Genomic DNA, 19,965 nt, shown 5'->3' with positions numbered 1-19,965 from the left:
TATATATATATGGAGTGAGAGAGAGAGGGAGAGAGAGAGAGAGATGCTAAGTAATAGAAAGCCTCATCTGAGACTTCTTTCTTTTGTTACTGGCTCTTTGAGACAGGGTCTCAATATGCACCTCAGCTTGGCCTTGAGCTCGCTAGGTAGACCATGTTGTTCTCCATCTCAAGGCCATCCTATCCTCCTTTCCCAGCCTCCTGGTGCTGGAATTGTAAGTATGCACTACCACACCAACTTATCTCACATTTCTTTTGACAATATGCAGCGAATAAAATTTCAAAAGAAGTCTATGTAGTAAATTAATACTTTCATTGCAGTACTGCAGGTAATCAGACCAAATGTAATAAAACTGAATTTGAGATTTGAGATTTTCCATCTAAAGTCAGCTTAGGGCTTGGGATTTAGCTCAGTTGGTTGTTTGCTGCCTGCCTTGTAAGTGGAAGTACCTAATTTCAGTTCATCCCGAGTACCAATAAAAAGCAGTTAAAGACAGTGTCATCTAAAGGCATCTCAGATTCTTGTGTATTTAGTTGAAAATCTGAGCATTGTCTTCTCCCTATCCCTCTGAATGATCAATTCTAGCTCTATAGCTTTAAGTTGCTTCCCAGTGACGTCTGTACTGTGGGTAAAGTTTATCTTATTCTACAGAGCTTCAAATTACTTTCCATTAAAACCGAGAGAGCTGGGGATTTAGCTCATTGGGTCGGTGGCCTGCCTTGCAAGCACAAGGACCCGAGTTCAATCTTCGGTACAAAAAAAAAAAAAAAGGGAAGCCAAAGAGTTAAAGATATCATATTTAACTGACACATGCACCGCCTTACTTATAGTACACAATTCATGAGAGATAAATCCTGGAATCAGCATGAACATCCATTAACAGATAAATGGATAAAGAATATGTGAAATGTATACACCAGGAGGTCTACTCAGCCATAAAGAGGATTAAATTCGAGTCATTTGTATGAAGTTAGACACCGCTTGAGGCCATACTGCTAAGTGCATCAAACCAGACTCAAAAAGTAACATAGCACATAGTTTCTTCTATATGAGACATCCACTGTATAAATAATTAAAAGAGTAAAATGACAGATAGATGGTAGGAAACAGGGAGATAGACCTTTGTGGATTTGGAAGGAGGATCTAGGCAGTGGGGAGAGATGTTAAATAGGAGAGGGCAAGGAAGGACCAAGAAGAGATGAGTTCCCACACCCCAAAGTAAACATGCACTGTGTAGTGCAAATATATATTGATAATTTTTTAAAAAATAAAAATCATGGAAAGAAAACCATTGTGTTCTTATCTCAAACTCATTTCAGCATCTTTATCTCATACACACTGATATTCCCTCTAAATCTATTCCCTTAGCACAGATGACCATTTATACAGCTTCCGCTTTGTCTCACATGTGAATACACCAAAAACATGTCAGAGATGTTATTTTTAGATCTTCCTAAGATCATGATTTTAAAAAACATTTTGCTGCAAGTCAATTTTTGATGATTCTTGGTGATGGGTGTTCCATATAATAGTCAACACAGAAAATAAATCAAAGAGACTTACTGGGGAAATAGAACGCATGACAGACACAAAGTCCACGGTGACAAATGACTGGGATGGTGGTGAGCACAAAGGTGATAACACAGATGACAAATAGTGAGAAGTGGAGAACCCTGCCCAGATGCTCAAGCTCAGCTCCCTTTATTATATACCCTATGTCAAAACATGAGCCGGGAAATATTTTAATGTTTCCTTTATCTTCCAAAGCTTGGACTTTTGGGGCTGGGATTTAGCTCAGTGGTGCTGCACTGCCTTGCAAGTGCAAGGTCCTGTGCTCGATCCCCCATGTAAAAACCAACCACTGAACTCATAGTAAAGTGCTCCAGAGACAAAAGTTCAGCTATATACATATAGATTGCAACATACAGAGTGACAGATAGCATACATCGTATCAAGCAATGGTGTAAAGAGTATGTTTAAGAGAAGAAATACTGAAATTTTCTTGTCAATAGAAGGCTGTTAATTGGAAAATAGAAAAGCTGTAGTAAATACAAGAAAAATACTGCAAAGAATGATTTCTCTTGGTGCATATTAAAATAAGTTCATGAGAAGATGTAAAGTATTATATCTTCTGGTAGTATATGAATATGGATAAAATACAGAACTTGGAATACCAGCTTTTTTAAAGTCAGCATACTGCTATAGTGAAATTGACCAAATGAACTATTGCATTTGGAGTGTCATATCAGCTGTTTTGTGTAAAATACAATGACTTCAGACTAGAAATTAAAATTCAGTCATTCAATGGTCAAAAATCTTCATTTATGTTTAGATTTTAACTTCTTCAAATTTGCAAAATAAAGCAGCTTTATTATTTTAATTTATAAAATGTCTATAAATTTACTTTTAACTAATGAAATACACAAAGCACTTAAACCAATATTATGCATATTAATGGGGCATTACATGCTCTTTTACTACATGTATATGTGATACAGACAATAAATCAAGGTACCTAAAGCCACGCATGAACGCTCTTTAAATGTGTTCAGAGGCATCACTTTACATATCCTTATTATGTAAGAGAAATTTAGACAGAAAAATAGGTGACTGTTTTTTTTAACATGTGTTATTATCAGAGTGATGACTTTACTTTTATCTTGTCTTTTAATTAAATGTGCTAATCCACCTCCATAAGAAAAGTAAAAATAAACTTATTAAAACTATCCAAGGCTAAAAATTGATTACATATTTTAAAATATTCAATTAAATGGAATTGTATGTAATGGAATGGTTAATGTAGAAAGGAATACGACTGTGATAAGGTCTAAAAATAAAAGTGTATCATTTGGTAAACGAAGAAAGAGAAGACAGACTTCAAAAGTTTTAAGAAAAAAAATTGTCCATATAAAACATACAGTATGCAGAAATTTGAATGATAAATTGAAGCAAAGATTATAGCTTGAAAAAAGCCATGGAGAATACAAGTTGAAGAAAAAGATCTTGGGATATTTTCTTTGCTTCTCTCTTCACCTACATGTAATATATACAGAGAAGTCACTTCAGCTGGAAGAAGTGGAATAGTGTTGATCATATGTACATTACTTTTCCAAGGTGTATAAAATACATGCAACTTGTTACGCTCCAATTGTTTTTTTTTAAGAAAGGTTTCAGGATTTTGTCTCGAATCTGCTTGGTTTTGGCCACATACACAATGGGGTTCATGACAGGAGGGATGAGGAAGTGCACATTGGCCAGGGTCACGTAGACTCGGGAGGGAAGTCTTGGGCCCCAGCGGTGCAGCATAGACAGGCAGAGCATGGGGGTGAAGAAGAGGACCATGGCACACAGGTGAGAGATGCAGGTATTGAGAGCTTTGAGGCGCCCACCATGGGACGCAATGTTCAGCACAGTTTTCAGAATCAACACGTAAGAGAGAAGAATGAGGAGAAAGTCGAGTCCCAAAGTGGAGAGCACCACAAAGAGTCCAAGCATGCTGTTTATCCTGGTATCAGAGCAGGAGAGCTTTATGATGTCAGGATGCAGGCAATAGGAATGAGAAAGTACATTGGAGCAGCAGAAGCACAGCCTCTTCAAGAGGACAGACAAAGGAAGCTGCAAAGTCAAAGTTCGAACAGCGATAGTCAAAGTTATCTTGGCAATCACTCTGTGAGTGAGGATGGAGGAATAGTGCAATGGATGGGAAATGGCCACGTAGCGGTCAAAGGCCATGGCCAGAATAACAGCAGACTCGAATATCTGAAAGGTGTGAATAAAGAACATTTGGGTGAAGCAAGCTGAGAAGGGCAGCTCTCGAGCATCCAGCCAGAAGATGCACAACATGGTGGGGAAGGTGGAGAGAGACAGGCCCAGGTCAGAGGAAGCGAGCATGGCCAGGAAGAGGTACATGGGCGCATGGAGGGTCTGCTCCCTCCAGATAACTGTCATGATGGTCACGTTGCCCACCAAGGTGATGAGGAACATGGCGCAGAAGGGTATGGAGATCCCGACGTGTGCAGCCTCCAGCCCTGGGATGCCTGTGACCAGGAAGGTGGAGAAGATGGAGCTGGTGCTGTTAGCAGGAAGATTGATGGTAGGGGGGCATACTTGTCCTAGAATGAAATGCCCCGGAAAGGGATGTTAATATTTCACAATATTTAATATATTGAGTTTACATCCTCTACGCTTTCTTCGTTGCTGAATGCATGAACTATTGTACATCGTGGGCCTATCATAGACTAGACTACCTTACTGTTTCATTGAATTGTTCAAAGGTATTATATAAGTGAAAAGGAAGCAATACATTTATTTGCCCTATTTAACCATTGAAGACCTTCTACTTTCCTTTCCCTCCATGAGTTCTAGCAAAAAGGTTACTACTTGAAGGCTTGTGGACAAGTGGAAGCCCACGAGACAGAGGAGAAGTAATATCCACTCTATTCTTCTACCTCAGAGAGCCATAGTTTTGCTTATCTTCTAGATAAAATACAAACGTTATTATTTCTGCATGGCCTCTCACCTTCGTCAGGGTGCTGAGCCTTCTTGCTGTTCTGTGATCCCTACCACTACAGTTGTTTTCATCAGAATGTATCCTGCATTTGTTTCTGTATCATTTTTCTCAACTACTGTGGACTTTCAAGGGCACGGGCACCTTTTTACCCCTTCCTCATTGCTAATGCAGTACAGTGTCTAAGAGAGTTTTTGGTTGAATGAATTAACAATTGCCTCTGCTATAAGATGAACATAGAAATGGGGTTAGCACTGCGTCTTCTTATTCAGTAGGTTAGTCCGTGGCTTCTGCGTAGTTGACCAGCTACTCTTCCCCTGTGATTGTCCCTCCACAAGCCACACTAATACATTTGACATGGTGAAATGTCATCTAAATTTCGCAGCCAAGCACTCAAGACACTGGAGTCATGTCCGTATATCTCTCCCTTTGTGTTTTGAAATCAGGTAGCAACTTATGTCAGTTTGTAAGATGAGAAATCAGGAAGACTCAATAAAGAAGTGGAAAAGCCACGGCCTTGTCTCCCCAAAGAAAGCACAGGATGAACATTTCCTATCACTTCTTTACTTTTCCTTGCTTCTTCTCAGTCAGCTTTGCTGAAACCTAAGCCTAAACTACGATGTGAGTAGAGAAATTATCTGGGGATTGCCTTTATCTCAACCTCTCTAGGACTCTTAGGGCAGAGCTAGACTATATCCCTTTATGTTTGACACCAGTCTCTCTTTACTCAATGGACATGTGATGGAGAGCGGTGATCCTGACATAGGCAACTTTATGTGTCCCTGGAGAGCTCCTGAAGGATTCGACATTATAACATTTGCTAAATACAACTAACAATGAAGATAGTACAAAGGGTCTTGGCCACTGTCTTTGCTAATACTCCTATAAAGCTTCCTGCAAAGCATTATATCATGAGGTGAAATGCAACAGAAAATGAGAGAGAGCAAAGTCCAGGTTCCAGAAAAGCTCCTATGTCTATTTAAGTCACAAGGAACTGAGATCCATTATAATGTATAGTGTACATCTTTAAAAAAAAAACAAAAAACTCTCCGACAGCAATGTGTGCCTTTATTTCAGAATTCAGTTTCGGGCCTACATCCTGCTTTGCCTTGGATTTCTTTTATCTTCACACAAATACCATACAGAAAAAACAGAAATGATTCCAGGAAATGGCAGGAATATTTCATTTCTGGTTTTCTACTTGAGTAAATTAATGATATTTTGAATTGGAAAAATGTAAAATCATATTTTGATGAATTTCTCTTTAAAACAATGTAAAATATCACATTCCTACATGATTAGACTCATGTATTACTGTAGACGTGTCACTCGACCTTGGTCTGAAATGATCAATGTCCGACTATTTTTTTAAAGGATGTTTTGGTCTGTTGGTTGTTTCATTTGCACCGAGATATCAGTGCAGGAATTAAAAACATATGTAGTCATTTGGGAAATTTTAGTGTATTTAACAGAAGATTAGAGTTCTATTTCTTTTTCTCAAGGATAAGTGTTGGTGCTTTGGGGATATATTGAGTTTTATCTATACTGTCACCTACTAACTTATCATATGGTTTGTGAGGAATTCAAACCTTTTCAAGTGAAATTACAGAGTTTCAGAAGAATTCTGTCCTTTAATTAAACATGGAGATCTTTTAAACCACTCACATAAGAAAATAACAAAACAAAAATGTTTCTATCCAATTCAAAATGTGAAAGTGTCAAATTAGACTCTTCATCCAAATAGCATATAGACTCCTAATTTTATGGAGAAATTTCAAATTTTGAATAAATAATGCCTCGGGAATCTTTCACAGTGATGATGTTCACACGGCAGTGAAAAGTGGTCGTCAGTAGATAAGTAACGAGAAGTTCACACTGGCCTACCTCACAAAAATGCCTTGGTACTGATCATTGCCCCTACTTTAGTCAGTCAGATCCGTGGTACATCATTTTTTTCAGATGCCAACTAGATTTTAAACTTAGAGCAATAGGAAAGCCAGTAATATGAACTAATTTCGTGGAAGAGAAGAGACATGCATTAGATATCCACGTATAATGCACAGCATGTAAGACTTACAGGGCATCTTCGTTGCACCATGGGCTATTGATTTATCCGAGACAGAACCTGTGCTCAGTGGACTTCAGTCTCCTCCCAGCATGTTTCCTGGCACACACGTTCTCTAAGCTCACCTCCTGTACGTTCATTGTTGAACAAGCTAAACACATCTCATGCACATACTTCATGTTTCCAGGTCACCACCTTCCACACAATTAAACTTTAACTCTTTCATACAGTACCCACCCCAGTTTTTCTCCTGTCTTTGTTCACCACTGTCATCACTACGTTTCTGTGAGTATTTCTGGAAATGTACACTTCAAAATCCTTCCCTCTCTGGAAGAACCTAGGCCACTGTCTAGCTGCACTGAGTATTTCCCCTGTGCTTTAGTTGAATGCCCCTTGAGGGTGATTCTTGATGAGGGGAAGAAACCTAGAGAACATGATAAAAATACAAGATGCAGGGTCTCAATTCTTTCTTTTGATACAAAGCAAAAGAGTCACAAAGATTCTTCTTGTGGAGCCCTTTTGGTTTCATTGCAAACATCATTCAATAGATCAGACTATGGAACTTGGCTAATTTGAGTGAGACTTAGAAAAGAGAATAGAGTGATTGATTTAAATTGTATGTGGTATCTGGAAAACAAGAAAAATTTCAGGATGTTCATGGTCATTGTCCCGTTCATTTAGAATTTTGCCCGGTTTTGAAAGAAAGCGTTTAGATAACTAAAGTTCTATTTGATAATTATCCACACAGGCTGTTTATTTTGTGTGTGTGAAGTTGTGTATTCCACCTGTATTTGTCTATGCTTGCTTTCTTCTCAGTGTCTTGTTCATGGGTTTCTTGCTTTATTCAGATTCTAAACTCTTTATACTCAGCCATGTAGGGAACCTCCAAATCACAGCCGTAGGTTCGGATAAAGTTCAACTTCACCAGCTCAGAAATACTTTAGACCCAGTGTATTCTACATGGTTCATAGATCCCTGTGGTTTGAGTCTAAAAGGTTATGGACATTTCACTCCCAGGACCCTGTGATTCCTCCTTTTTGTCCCTTCACTAAGTCATTCATTCTGTTTGGTCAGAATTGCAAATTCAAATTATGAAAGACTTTTTTCCTCTCTCACCTGGTTTCTGAAGCAGCATAGTAGTGAGAGTCCTGCAGAACAGATTTCTTTCCTGTTCTGAGGACAAGGAACACCTGTGACCTCATTCGCAGTCCCCTTCTTATGAGGAAAGCTCTCCCCTGAGAATGGAAATCCTCAGCAGCTGTCTTTGTCTTGACCTGGGAGTTATCACTATCTTTTTACTCCCTAGGAATCCTACAAATTCAGTCTGAGAGCCTGATGATTTTGCATTAGATGAGCTGGAAACGAAACCAATCACTACAGCGTTTCACATAGTAGATATCAGTATTTGCAACAACTCAGTTCTTAATTTCATGATTTTCATTGTGGGAGGGTCTAAGTGTTCTGTGAAATTTTTGCAGAAGTGAGAAAAGTTCATTTCACCTAATGCTGCTCACTGAGCTTTGTAAAATTTTAAATCATTTATGTTTTAGGCTTGAAAGCCTGTTTGGTGTATGTCAAAATTGCTGCAGTGTTTGGAAATGGTGAAGTAAATCCACATTTCTGTCATCATGCTCTATTTTTATTATGTGCCCTTCACCTAACACGAATCATATTTTTCAGTAGACCTTTGTTGACGTGGAATTTTACATCATAAAGGATTTGCTTTTGTAGAAAGTCACCACGCTAAAGTCAAAGACATTTAAGATAGTTGTCAAAATTCAACTAAAGAATAAATGAACAGAAGTAATCATATGTGTATAAATAGTGCAATTAATACATTTGATATCTACAATTAGTTGTATCTGGGACAACACTGTGATTCTGATACCGCACTATAGTTTTACAAACTGTTAATATTGTGAAAAAACTAATTAATTGTGCATATTATCTCCTTGCATTATTTCTTAAATAACAAACATTTCAAAAATTAACATAGCTTTAAAATTTTAACATATTAGTCTTACTGTAATATGAGAGAAACTTTCCTTCTAACAGTGAATTTATTTCTGTGAAGCAGAATCAATTATTCAAATATCTGAGCACACAGCTATGTACATTAGCTATTATCCTGAATTCTCAAAATAATACTTGCTGTAATCATTTAGTAACATTAGTAAGGAAAGAAGAAGGTTCTGTCATCTTGTTTATATGCTATAAAGTCCCAGACCATATTTTTTCATTTTCATAATTTTTTTAATTTTTAACATTGAAATGTAGAAGTTTCATATGTATTTTGAACATTATGTATTAAATAGGTGGTTAAAAAATCAATTTTTCCATTATGTATGTCTTCTTCTTCTTCTGTTGTTCTTTTCATTTGCTAAGTAGTTCTATTAGACACTACTTTTTTGTTTTTACTTTGCTTTTTATGCTTTAGTGTTATAGCCAAGAAATTGTTTCCGAAATCAATGTCAAGAATTTAGTAGATTCTGCTTTATGAGATGAAATCAAACATTTGCAATGACACTGTTTTCCCTGGGTATGTGTTCTCCATATTTTGGAAAATGTTGTTACATTTATTTTTTATTGATATAGTTATTTATATAGATAAATTGAGAGTTTGAATTCTTTTTTTACCATAATGTAATTAGAACATTTGGAATGGAAATCTGTCCTTTGTTAAAAATTGAATTGATTCTCATTAAATAAAATATTAAGAAAAGCAATCCAGTAAGGATGACTTTAGTATTTCACTGCTTACAAAGACATTTTGGGAAGTAGGTTAGCTCTTAGGGTTTACAGTTATCACAAAGTTAAGATAAAACAATTCACTATAGCCCTTGGAAACTTGTGGTGTTGGAGAAACCAATAGAAAGGTGAAATACATTAAAATATTTATAACCTACACACACATATATACATGAATATATAGACAGATATAAAGATATATCTGGAGCTTACAAAGACATTTTGGGAAGTAGGTTAGCTCTTAGGGTTTACAGTTATCACAAAGTTAAGATAAAACAATTCACTATAGCCCTTGGAAACTTGTGGTGTTGGAGAAACCAATAGAAAGGTGAAATACATTAAAATATTTATAACCTACACACACATATATACATGAATATATAGACAGATATAAAGATATATCTGGAGAAATTTGAGACAGGGTCTCAATACGCACCTCAGCCTGGCCTTGAGCTCACTAGGTAGCCCATGTTGTTCTCCATCTCATGGCCATCCCATCCTCCTTTCCCAGCCTCCTGGTGCTGGAATTGTAGGTATGCACTACCACACCAACTTATCTCACATTTCTTATGAAAATATACAGCAAATAAAATTTCAAAAGAAGTCTATGTAGTAAATTAATACTTTCATTGCAGTCCTGCAGGTAATCAGACCAAATGTAATAAAACTGATTTTGAGATTTGAGATTTTCCATCTAAAGGCAGCTTAGGGCTTGAGATTTTCCATCTAAAGGCAGCTTAGGGCTTGGGATTTAGCTCAGTTGGTTGTTTGCCGCCTGCTTTGCAAGTTCAAGTACCTAACTTCAGTCCATCCCGGGTACCAAAAAAAAAGCAGTAAAAGAAAGTATCATCTAAAGGCATCTCAGATTCTTGTGTATTTAGATGAAAATCTGAGCATTGTCTTCTCTCCACCCCTCTGAATGATCACTTCTAGCTCTATAGCCTTAAGTTGCTTCCCAGAGACTTCTGGACTGGGGGTAAATTTTATCTCATTCTGCAGAGTTTCAAATTACTTTCCATTAAAACTGAAGGGAAGTCAAAGAGTTAAAGATATCATATTTAATTGCCACATGCACCCCCTTGCTTATAGTAGCACAACCCATGAGAGATAAATCATGAAATCAGCATGTACATCCATCAGCTGATAAATGGATAAAGAAAATGTGAAAAGTATACACCAGGAGGTCTACTCAGCCATAAAGAGGATTAAATTCGAGTCTTTTGTAGGATGATGGATGCTGCTTGAGTCCATACTGCTAAGTGAATCAAACCAGACTGAAAAAGTTATATAGCACATAGTTTCTTCTATATGAGAAACCCACAATATAAATAATTAAAAGAGTAAAATGACAGATAGATGGTAGGAAACAGAGCGATAGATTTTTGTGGATTTGGAAGGAGGATCTAGGGAATTGGGAGAGATGTTAAGGAGGAGAGGGGAAGGAAAAGTGAAAAGGACTAAGTTGAGATGTGTACCCGCACCCCAAAATAAACATTCTCTGTGTATTTAGAACATATGCTAAGAAATTTTCAAAAAATAAAACTCTTGAAATGGAAAAAATGTATTATTATTTCTAACTCATTTTGGCTTATCTTTATTTTGTATCAATATTACTTCAGTGTTCATTTTGAAAGTATTTCCTTAGCACTGATTACATTTTGAACAGCATCCACTTTGTCTCAAATGTGAATACACTAAAAACATTTCACAGATGTTATTCACGAGATCATGATTTTCAAAAATATTTTCCATGAAGTTAACTTTTAATAATTCTTTGTGATGGGTTTTTGTATGATAGTCAACATAGAAAATAAATGAAAATTATGAGCATCATGCCACCAGTATATAGGCACCTTTGTTTAGAGTAGTGAAGTTTGTAATAGTTTAATCTTGGAAACAGTCCAAATGCCCATCACCTAGTGACAAGATAAAGAAGATGTGTTTTATTTTAATAAATGAACTACTACTTAACCATAAAGAATGATAAAGTAGAGACATTTGTAGTCAAATGAATGCACATTGATGCCATGCATGTAAGTGAAATAAATAGTATTTATTAAATAGTATTTACATGTTTAAATACCAATTAGCTTCTCTGGTGTGAAAAATTGAAAGTGTAAATGAGGACCAAAATGTATTATATGTTATGTGAAATGGGAAGAAAAGAAGAAAGGAAAGAATGGAAAGGAAAAAATATGAGAAAAAGCAAAAATAGAAATAAAGTTTTTATAAATGGGAAGGGAGATAGAGGGAAAAGAGTGTGCGAAATGCAGAAAAAAATAAGAACCAAGATATATCATATAAAGGTACAAATTCTCAATGTTGAATGTCATCATATTATGTACCTAAAAGGTATCAATAAACTTAAATGAATAGAAAAAAATCAAACAGTGTTACTGGGGAAAGGGAAAGCATGACAGACAGAAGGTCCACGGTGCAAGTGAGTCACAGGGATGAGGACCAAGGTAATGACATTGATGGCAAATAGTGAGAAATGAGGAACCGGCCCAGATGCTCAACCCAGATTCCCTTTCTTTATGATGTAGGTCACAATATAAGTGAGGAAAAAATTATTTTAATCTTTTGTTTTTCTTCAAAAGATTGGACTGTATACCTTATGACGGAGGGAGTGACAGGTAATACACATGGTATCAAGGAATTCTGGAAAAATGCTTTGAAGAAAGCGTGCTTCAATTTGCTTGACAATAAAAATATCATTAATTAGAAAACAGAAAGACTGTAGTAAATACAAGTAAAAATACTGATGACAATAATTTGTATTGATACTGAGGGCAATAAATTCATGAGAAGATGCAGAATTTTAATATTTTATGACGGTATATAAAATGGTTAAAATACACAACTTTGAATAACTGATTTATTTTAAACACAGCATGACATTTCATTAAAATTGGCAAAAACACATCTGCATTTTATCTGTCGTAAGAGCCATTCTGTGTAAAACAAAATGTTTTCAGTCAAGAAATTGAAACAAGTCACTTCCGTTATTCAATAGTGAAAAATTTTCACTTATGTTCTAATTTATAAAATGAATGAATTTTCTTAGTTTGCTTTATAAAAATATTTATAAGTACTTTCATTTCATTAAAATTGGCAAAAACACATCTGCATTTTATCTGTCGTAAGAGCCATTCTGTGTAAAACAAAATGTTTTCAGTCAAGAAATTGAAACAAGTCACTTCCGTTATTCAATAGTGAAAAATTTTCACTTATGTTCTAATTTATAAAATGAATGAATTTTCTTAGTTTGCTTTATAAAAATATTTATAAGTACTTTTTTATAAATCAAGGTTACCATATCCATGCACAGACACTCTTTAAACATGTTCAAAGATATCTTTGCATATATCTCCATTATATGAGAAAATTTAGACTGAAAAATAGGTGTTTGATTTTGTTAACATTTTTTATTATCACTGTGATTGTTTTATTTTTATCTTGTATTTTGATCAAATGTACTAATCCACCTCCATAAGCACAGTGAAAACAAAGTAAAACATAGTAAAAAATTGAAGACAGAGAAATGTTTGCATATTTAAAATATTCAAACTAGATGCAGATGCATTTAATGAAATTGTTAATATAGAAATGAATAATCTAATAGAAATGTATCATTTAAATGATTAAGGAATAAATGACAAATAAAAAGATTGCCAAAGTTTGATAAAACATAAATGTCAATATAAAACAAAATATGCAGAAATTTGGATAATAAATTTAAGCCAAGATTATAGCTAAAAAGTAGCCATGGATAGTGTAAGTTGAAGAAAAAGATCTTGGGATATTTTCTTTGCTTCTCTCTTTACATGTATGCAAATATATACAGAGAAGTTGCTTCAGTTGGAAGAATTGGAATAGTGGAATAGTGTTGATTTATTTCTACATTACTTTCCCAAGGTTCATGTCTTAAATGCAACTTGTTATTCTGCAGTTTCTTTTTTTAAAAAAAGTTTCAGGATTTTGTCTCGAATCTGCTTGGTTTTGGCCACATACACAATGGGGTTCATGACAGGAGGGATGAGGAAGTGCACATTGGCCAGGGTCACGTAGACTCGGGAGGGAAGTCTTGGGCCAAAGCGGTGCAGCATAGACAGGCAGAGCATGGGGGTGAAGAAGAGGACCACGGCACACAGGTGAGAGATGCAGGTATTGAGAGCCTTGAGGCGCCCACCATGGGACGCAATGCTCAGCACAGTTTTCAGAATCAACATGTAAGAGTGGAGAATGAGGAGGAAGTCGAGTCCAAAGGTGAAGAGAGCCACAAAGAATCCAAACATGCTATTGAGCTTCGAATCAGAGCAAGAGAGCTTTATGATGTCAGGATGCAGGCAATAGGAATGAGAAAGTACATTGGAGCGGCAGAAGCACAGCCTTTTCAAGAGGATAGGCATAGGAAGCTGCAAAGTCAAAGTTCGAACAGAGATAGTCAAAGTTATCTTGGCAATCACTCTGTGAGTGAGGATGGAGGAATAGTGCAATGGATGGGAAATGGCCACGTAGCGGTCAAAGGCCATGGCCAGAATAACAGCAGACTCGAATAATTGAAAGGTGTGAATAAAGAACATTTGGGTGAAGCAAGCTGGGAAGGGCAGCTCTCGAGCATCCAGCCAGAAGATGCACAGCATGGTGGGGAAGGTGGAGAGAGACAGGCCCAGGTCAAAGGAAGCGAGCATGGCCAGGAAGAGGTACATGGGTGCATGGAGGGTCTGCTCCCTCCAGATAACTGTCACGATGGTCCAGTTGCCCACCAAGGTAATGAGGAACATGGCACAGAAGGGTATGGAGATCGCGACGTGTGCAGCCTCCAGCCCTGGGATGCCTGTGACCAGGAAGCTGGAGAAGATGCAGTTTGTGCTGTTGACAAAGAGCATGATGCCAAGGGAGCATGGATTTCCTAAAATAGAATGTATTATTTAAAAAACAGGTGCTCATATTTGATTTACATTCAGTCGATTACTCATTGTGCATTCCATTTTATTTTTAATTAACTTTATTGGCCCATTTTATGTATACATTATGATCACATTTATCACTGAGAATTTGTACCTGCACGTGATATATCTTAGTTCTTGTTTTTTCCCATTCCCGTCCCCTCCCTTCTACCCCTCACCCTTTCCTATTTTCAAGAGCTTTGTTTCTGTTTTTCCCTTCTTGTCTTATATTTTTCTTTCTCTTCTTTCCCATTTTAAACTCACAATGGTAGATTTTTAATATGATTACTGTTTTCTTTTTTTCTGAAGTTTATTGGCAATTTTTAGGTATACTGTACAATTATTTTCATCATTGGAATCTTATACCTTTACATGACAGGTCTCGGTTCTCAATTTTTCCCCATACCCCTGCCCTCCCTTCACCCCCTCCTACCTTCCCTATTTACAAAAACCTTTTTTCCCATTTTTTCATTTTCTCATATTTTTTCTTTTCCCTTATTTCCTTTCTCCTACCCTTCCCACTTCCCCTACACCTTTAGCCCTTTTCTTCCTATTTCACATTGTCAACTATACCATTTGGATCTTATTTACTCTTTTAGTTTTTCACACCAGAGAAACTATTTTTAGAGCCCTTTTCTTCCTATTTCACATTGTCAACTATACCATTTGGATCTTATTTACTCTTTTAGTTTTTCACACCAGAGAAACTATTTAGTATTTATGTGTGACTTTTTTATTTCTCTTAAGAGTACGACCTCTATGTGCATCATTTTCCTGTGAGTGACTCTCATTTCTCATTCTTTATAGCTGAGTAGTATTCCATTTTATAGAAAAATCACACCTTCTTTATCCAGTCTCCAACTGATGGGCAATTGGACTGTTTCTGATATATAGCATCTGAGCTTCCAGACTAAATAACAAGAGTTTCTTCATCAGTGTCTCCATATATTGCAGCCTTTTGATAGCAATTAAAAAAATTTAAACCTTAATATTTCATTTACCCACATTTTAGTGACATAGAGATGTTGAAAATGGAAAATCTAAACTAAGTATTGTTCCACTAAATATTGTGATGCTCACTCATCCATAATTTTGCTTCCCCAGTTTCAGACATTCATGACCAGCTGTGGTCTGCATATATTCAAGGATCATTCTAGAAAAACCCCAATTCTTAAATTTTAAATTACCTGTCATTTGTGGTAGCCTTGTATTCCATGCTATTCTGCTTTGGAGGCTCCCAAAATAGTAATGACCTTTTAGTTCAAAATATTTATGTCACACACCTGCCCATTACTAATTAGGCATTGTCTGAATTAACAGATCCAATTTTGTGGCTTAGTATTGCTATGCTCATGTAATTATTTTACTTTGTAATAGTGATTTTGGCAATTTGGATATGCTAAAGAGAAAGCACAAATGTTTATTTTATTTGAAATGTTGAAAAGTTTTTATGTAATCATGAAATTTAAAAAAAAAATCTTAGGTGGCATTTCCTAAGATGTATGCAAAGAATAAAACTTCTAAATATGAAATTAGGATAAAGAAAAAAATAAATCCATGCTATTTTTGTTCTTACTCATAAAACTGCAAAAGGTAAAAACAAATCGTCTGGTAAGTGCTTAGTGAAAATGTCGGGGGGGCATTTAATTGATCTCAGCCTTTTCTGCATAGGAAAAACAATCTGTATGGGGTTTATTACTGTTTGTAGTTCCTAGAATGTATTCTGTGAAGTTAAGAGAGTACAACTGTAAAGTTCATCCAAATTCATACCAATAGTTTTAGTTACAATAGAAGATCATGACCAGCAAGTTTCTTATTAGCTTGTTTATAATGACACATAAAAGATAGGTTATTGACAGGTTTTAATATTCTGTATTTTCTGCATGTCATAAGCACATAAATTAAATTTTATAAGAATTTTTCTCAATCTTATATAATACTTTTTGGTTTAAAATAATAATGTTAATCACCATTATCGGTATGCAAAATGGTATTTTGGATATAGTTTTCATTTAATTCTTTAAATTTTTGTTACATTTAAAAAATTATTTTGTGATACATGGAATTTTAAATGAACTTTTACCATATAATTTATTTATTTTTGAGTGTAACTGTTTTTTTCTAAAGTTGAACATATAAAATGTTTTCTTTATAATTAGACAATATTAAATACTGCTTAGATTGTATAAAACTCCTTTAAAAATTACACCCATATACATTTTTGTTACAGGACCAAATAATTTTAATGTAAATTAGTGACAGTTTACAAATATACTTTAAAATATTGTATATGTGTATATTGATTAGTACTTTCAAAGTAAAAATATATAATACCATTATATTGACTTCATTGAATACAGATATTATTTATTCACTCACACATAAAATAAATATTATTTTTTCTATCTGCATGATATAAATTATGCTTTTCAATATAATTATAAATTATACTTAATATTTTAGTAAAGATTTAATGTGGTACAATTAGATGCTTTTATTGAAGAAGTGGGAAGTCTGCCAAATATTCCAGGATAATCGACAGTGTATGGGGCAGAAAACCATTTTCATCCTCTGTGTTATGAAACTCGTTTATTCAGATAAAACCTGCTGTAACTACTCTAGGTCTCCTTCCACAGAGAGCATAGCACATATTTTTTTCTTACCCACCTGTCATCACATTCTACATTTTAAAAACTAAATGGATAGTTATGTCATTCTTCATATCTATGTGCAGTTATCTTCCTAAATGGTAAGCTGTACAAATGTTGTATATATTAATCATTCCGACATTTTACCTATCCAAAGTCACAGGTCTTGGAGAGATATGCAATCAGAATTTAATTCTTCGCTTAGGGCATACAGACCCTACCAAGAGTGGCCTGAAGATTTCCTAACTGGTCCTATTCAAATCACACATTACTCTAATCTTCAGGCAGGGGAAAAGTCCTAGAGGAAAACAACAACACCAGAATTTTTTCATTAAAATTTCTTCATTGCCCTGGTATTTAGGTTGAGAATCACAGGGATCGTGTCTGCTGGTTTCGACTTTCACTTGGCATGCTATTCAGTTTTTCAAAATGTCAATTTATGTCAATTTGGATGAGACTTTCAGACTTTCAGAAGAAATAAGACAGGATCAATATATTTATGTACATTATCTTCAGAAAATAGATATTAGCCTCAGGACCTCTCTCACAATTATTTTTAAATATTGAGTTTTGCTTTAAGGATAGAAAATGTTGTCTGGCATACTCTCTCTGGCCAGAGCACATTCTATTTAAACCAAATTATCCTCCCTTTCACGATTAAGGAACTAGTGCCAAGATTCTTTTCCCTGCCTCTTTCTTATTCATGGGTTTTGGAGTATTTTATTTGTTTCTTTATATTTTCTCATGCTTATCTGTTTATTTAAGCATTTTTAGAATCTATACTCTTTGGTCCACCAAGTATTTATGCTCAAGAATGAGGCCAAACATCACAGTCATGTTATAATTAGAGAGAATGGTTCTATATCTCCATTTAAGGAATATTTTAAGCTTCCTTCTTTATTTGGTTCATTTTGTTTGCTCAAGTCCTTGAGAATCTTAAGCAAGGATGGATTCAAGGAAAGAAACATCCTGTAAGTACCTGTGACTTCTTGTATAATGAAATAAAATTTCTGCACTCACTGATTTATGCAGTTCTTTGATGTTAGTCCTGTTCCAGATATAAGTAAGCCAGGTTTTCTCCCTCACCTGACATCTCAAAGCAGAGCTTTGCTACAGGTACGGCAAAGGAAGCTCTCTCACCTTCTTGTGAAAAGTCAAGAAAGCCTGTGACCTGATTTGAGCTTCCTTGTTATTCATGCAGCTCTCTCTTGATGATTATGGTCTCTGGGGAAGCCTCCTTTTCTTGAATTGAAAGGTAAAGTCATTGCTTTCTAAAAATACTTCACAAATGATCCACTAATGGGTGTTTTCATTTGAAAAACTTGATATTTGATATTCACTTGCTTGAGAATTACTTATCACTTTAACAAAGTATATCAAAACCTAGTACAGAAAAGATATTAAATAATTACATATTTGCTTAAATGCAATCAATATCCCCTTCCTATAAAATGTGTATTAATAACTGTGTATTAATATCTTATTTGTTCTTCCCAAGGATGAATATAACTGTGCTGTATACTTAAAAAATACCAATAAACTCAATAGGATTAAAAAAATTCTTATTCGTTCTTAAGACACTATGAGCACTGCCCATATTACATAGCATTACAAAAGTCATAAAAAAATAACGTATTTGAAGAGCCGGGGATTTAGCTCAGCGGTTCAGTGGCCTGCCTTGCAAGCGCAAGGACCTGAGTTCAATCCCCGGTACCAAAAAAAAAAAAACAAAAAAACATATTTGAGGTTTTAAGGATAAGTAAAAATTCTATATAATTTCAGACTTGAATTAAACAATATACAACACCAAAATTCAGATTTACTAAATGCAATAATTTGTTTCATTCCTATTCATGCAATGATCAATATAACTTATAGCAGCATATGCCCATAGACTCTATCCGGAAAGTAAAATAAAGTTCTTTGTGCCAATTTCCTTATTTAGTCAAAGAAATTATTACACAGGGAGATAGATGTATAAATGGATAAATATATTATCCAAATATTTCATTAATTATTGCCAAGAGATTTACTTAATCAGCATGATTATCTAGAAAACTAAAACTTATTTAGAAAAACTGATAAGGGCATAATTCACTAACCACACAATAATTTACTTGCCAGGACTACTTTTCGTGTCTTATCGCATGTCCACCAAGAATAAACTTTTATGTCACAAACTTTAACTACTGCTGTTAAGATTACTTGAGTTATGATGGTAAAACTCTATAAATATTCTCACCTGATAATCTTCATCTGCAACTCTATCAAGACACACTCTTCTCTTTTGTACAAGTAATATATTTTCAATCTCATCTATATTTACTTTCCCAACCTTGGTCCAAAACTCATAACTCATAATTCTCCTTCTTATTGTCCACAAAGTAAATCACCTATTTCTTTTCATTGAGTTTCCAAATGCTGACTTTATTTGTGATCTCTTATTAGAGAAGAACACTTTTTATTTTTTTTCTTGTAAATTGATCATATATTGTAGCAGTATATCTTTTTTTTCAGCTTTAATTGAGTTTATTGGTACATTTTAGGGATACAGTACAGTTACATTCATTGTTGGGATCTTGTACCTCTACATGACAGGTCTTGATTCTCATTTTTTCCCCTTACCTCTGCCCTCCCTTCACCCCCTCCTCCGCTCCCCATCTACAAACACTTTATTTTCATCTTTTCATTCTTTCACATTTTTTTCTTTTCCCTTTTCACTCTTCCCCTACCCATCCCACCTTCCCTACACCTTTAGCTCCTTTCTTCCCATTTCTAAATGTCAGTAATCTTATTAGAATCTTATGCATTGTTGCAGATTATTCACTTATTAAAGTAAGTTTTTCATACTCAGTTGGATTAGAAAGCTTTCCGTCAGTGAATATTTTGCTTATTAATAGAACTACTCTGGTTTTAGTTGTCATAGGTTATTTCAGTGGACATAAAAGAATTATTTCATGTGGGGAGGGCAGGAACAGCACTAAGAAATCTGCCAAGATAATTATATTATAATGTTGAGACTGTCTGAAGGACTCACATCAGAAG

The 19,965-nt window shown here is 35.1% G+C and overlaps 2 protein-coding genes across 2 annotated transcripts; both read right to left on the bottom strand.

Moving 5' to 3' along the window:
* Positions 1-3,090: 3,090 nt before the first annotated feature.
* Positions 3,091-5,316, bottom strand: LOC104857933 (olfactory receptor 51G2-like). Its single transcript, XM_010617997.2, has 2 exons — positions 5,235-5,316; positions 3,091-4,112 (listed from the first exon to the last, which is right to left on the bottom strand). Exons 1-2 carry the CDS (start codon positions 5,314-5,316, stop codon positions 3,091-3,093), a joined length of 1,104 nt encoding a protein of 367 aa, XP_010616299.2.
* A 7,945-nt stretch (positions 5,317-13,261) lies between these two features.
* LOC104857882 (olfactory receptor 51G2) lies at positions 13,262-14,212 on the bottom strand. Its single transcript, XM_010617952.1, has one exon. The coding sequence runs from the start codon at positions 14,210-14,212 to the stop codon at positions 13,262-13,264; it is 951 nt and encodes a 316-aa protein (XP_010616254.1).
* Positions 14,213-19,965: the final 5,753 nt, after the last annotated feature.

This window comes from Fukomys damarensis, unplaced genomic scaffold (assembly GCF_012274545.1).
Source record: "Fukomys damarensis isolate Sample0158 unplaced genomic scaffold, DMR_v1.0_HiC HiC_scaffold_16, whole genome shotgun sequence".
NCBI classification, from domain to species: Eukaryota; Metazoa; Chordata; class Mammalia; order Rodentia; family Bathyergidae; genus Fukomys; species Fukomys damarensis.
Note: the sequence above shows the minus strand (reverse complement) of the source record. Positions and strands in the feature narration are given on the sequence as shown.

Excerpts from the sequence above, each read along its gene's own strand:
- LOC104857882 (XM_010617952.1), bottom strand. The coding sequence starts at position 14,212 with ATGCTCTTTGTCAACAGCACAAACTGCATCTTCTCCAGCTTCCTGGTC.
- LOC104857933 (XM_010617997.2), bottom strand. The coding sequence starts at position 5,316 with ATGTCGAATCCTTCAGGAGCTCTCCAGGGACACATAAAGTTGCCTATG. Across the intron at positions 4,113-5,234 it reads CTCCATCACATGTCCATTGA|GACAAGTATGCCCCCCTACC; the intron begins GTAAAGAGAGAC and ends ATTTCATTCTAG.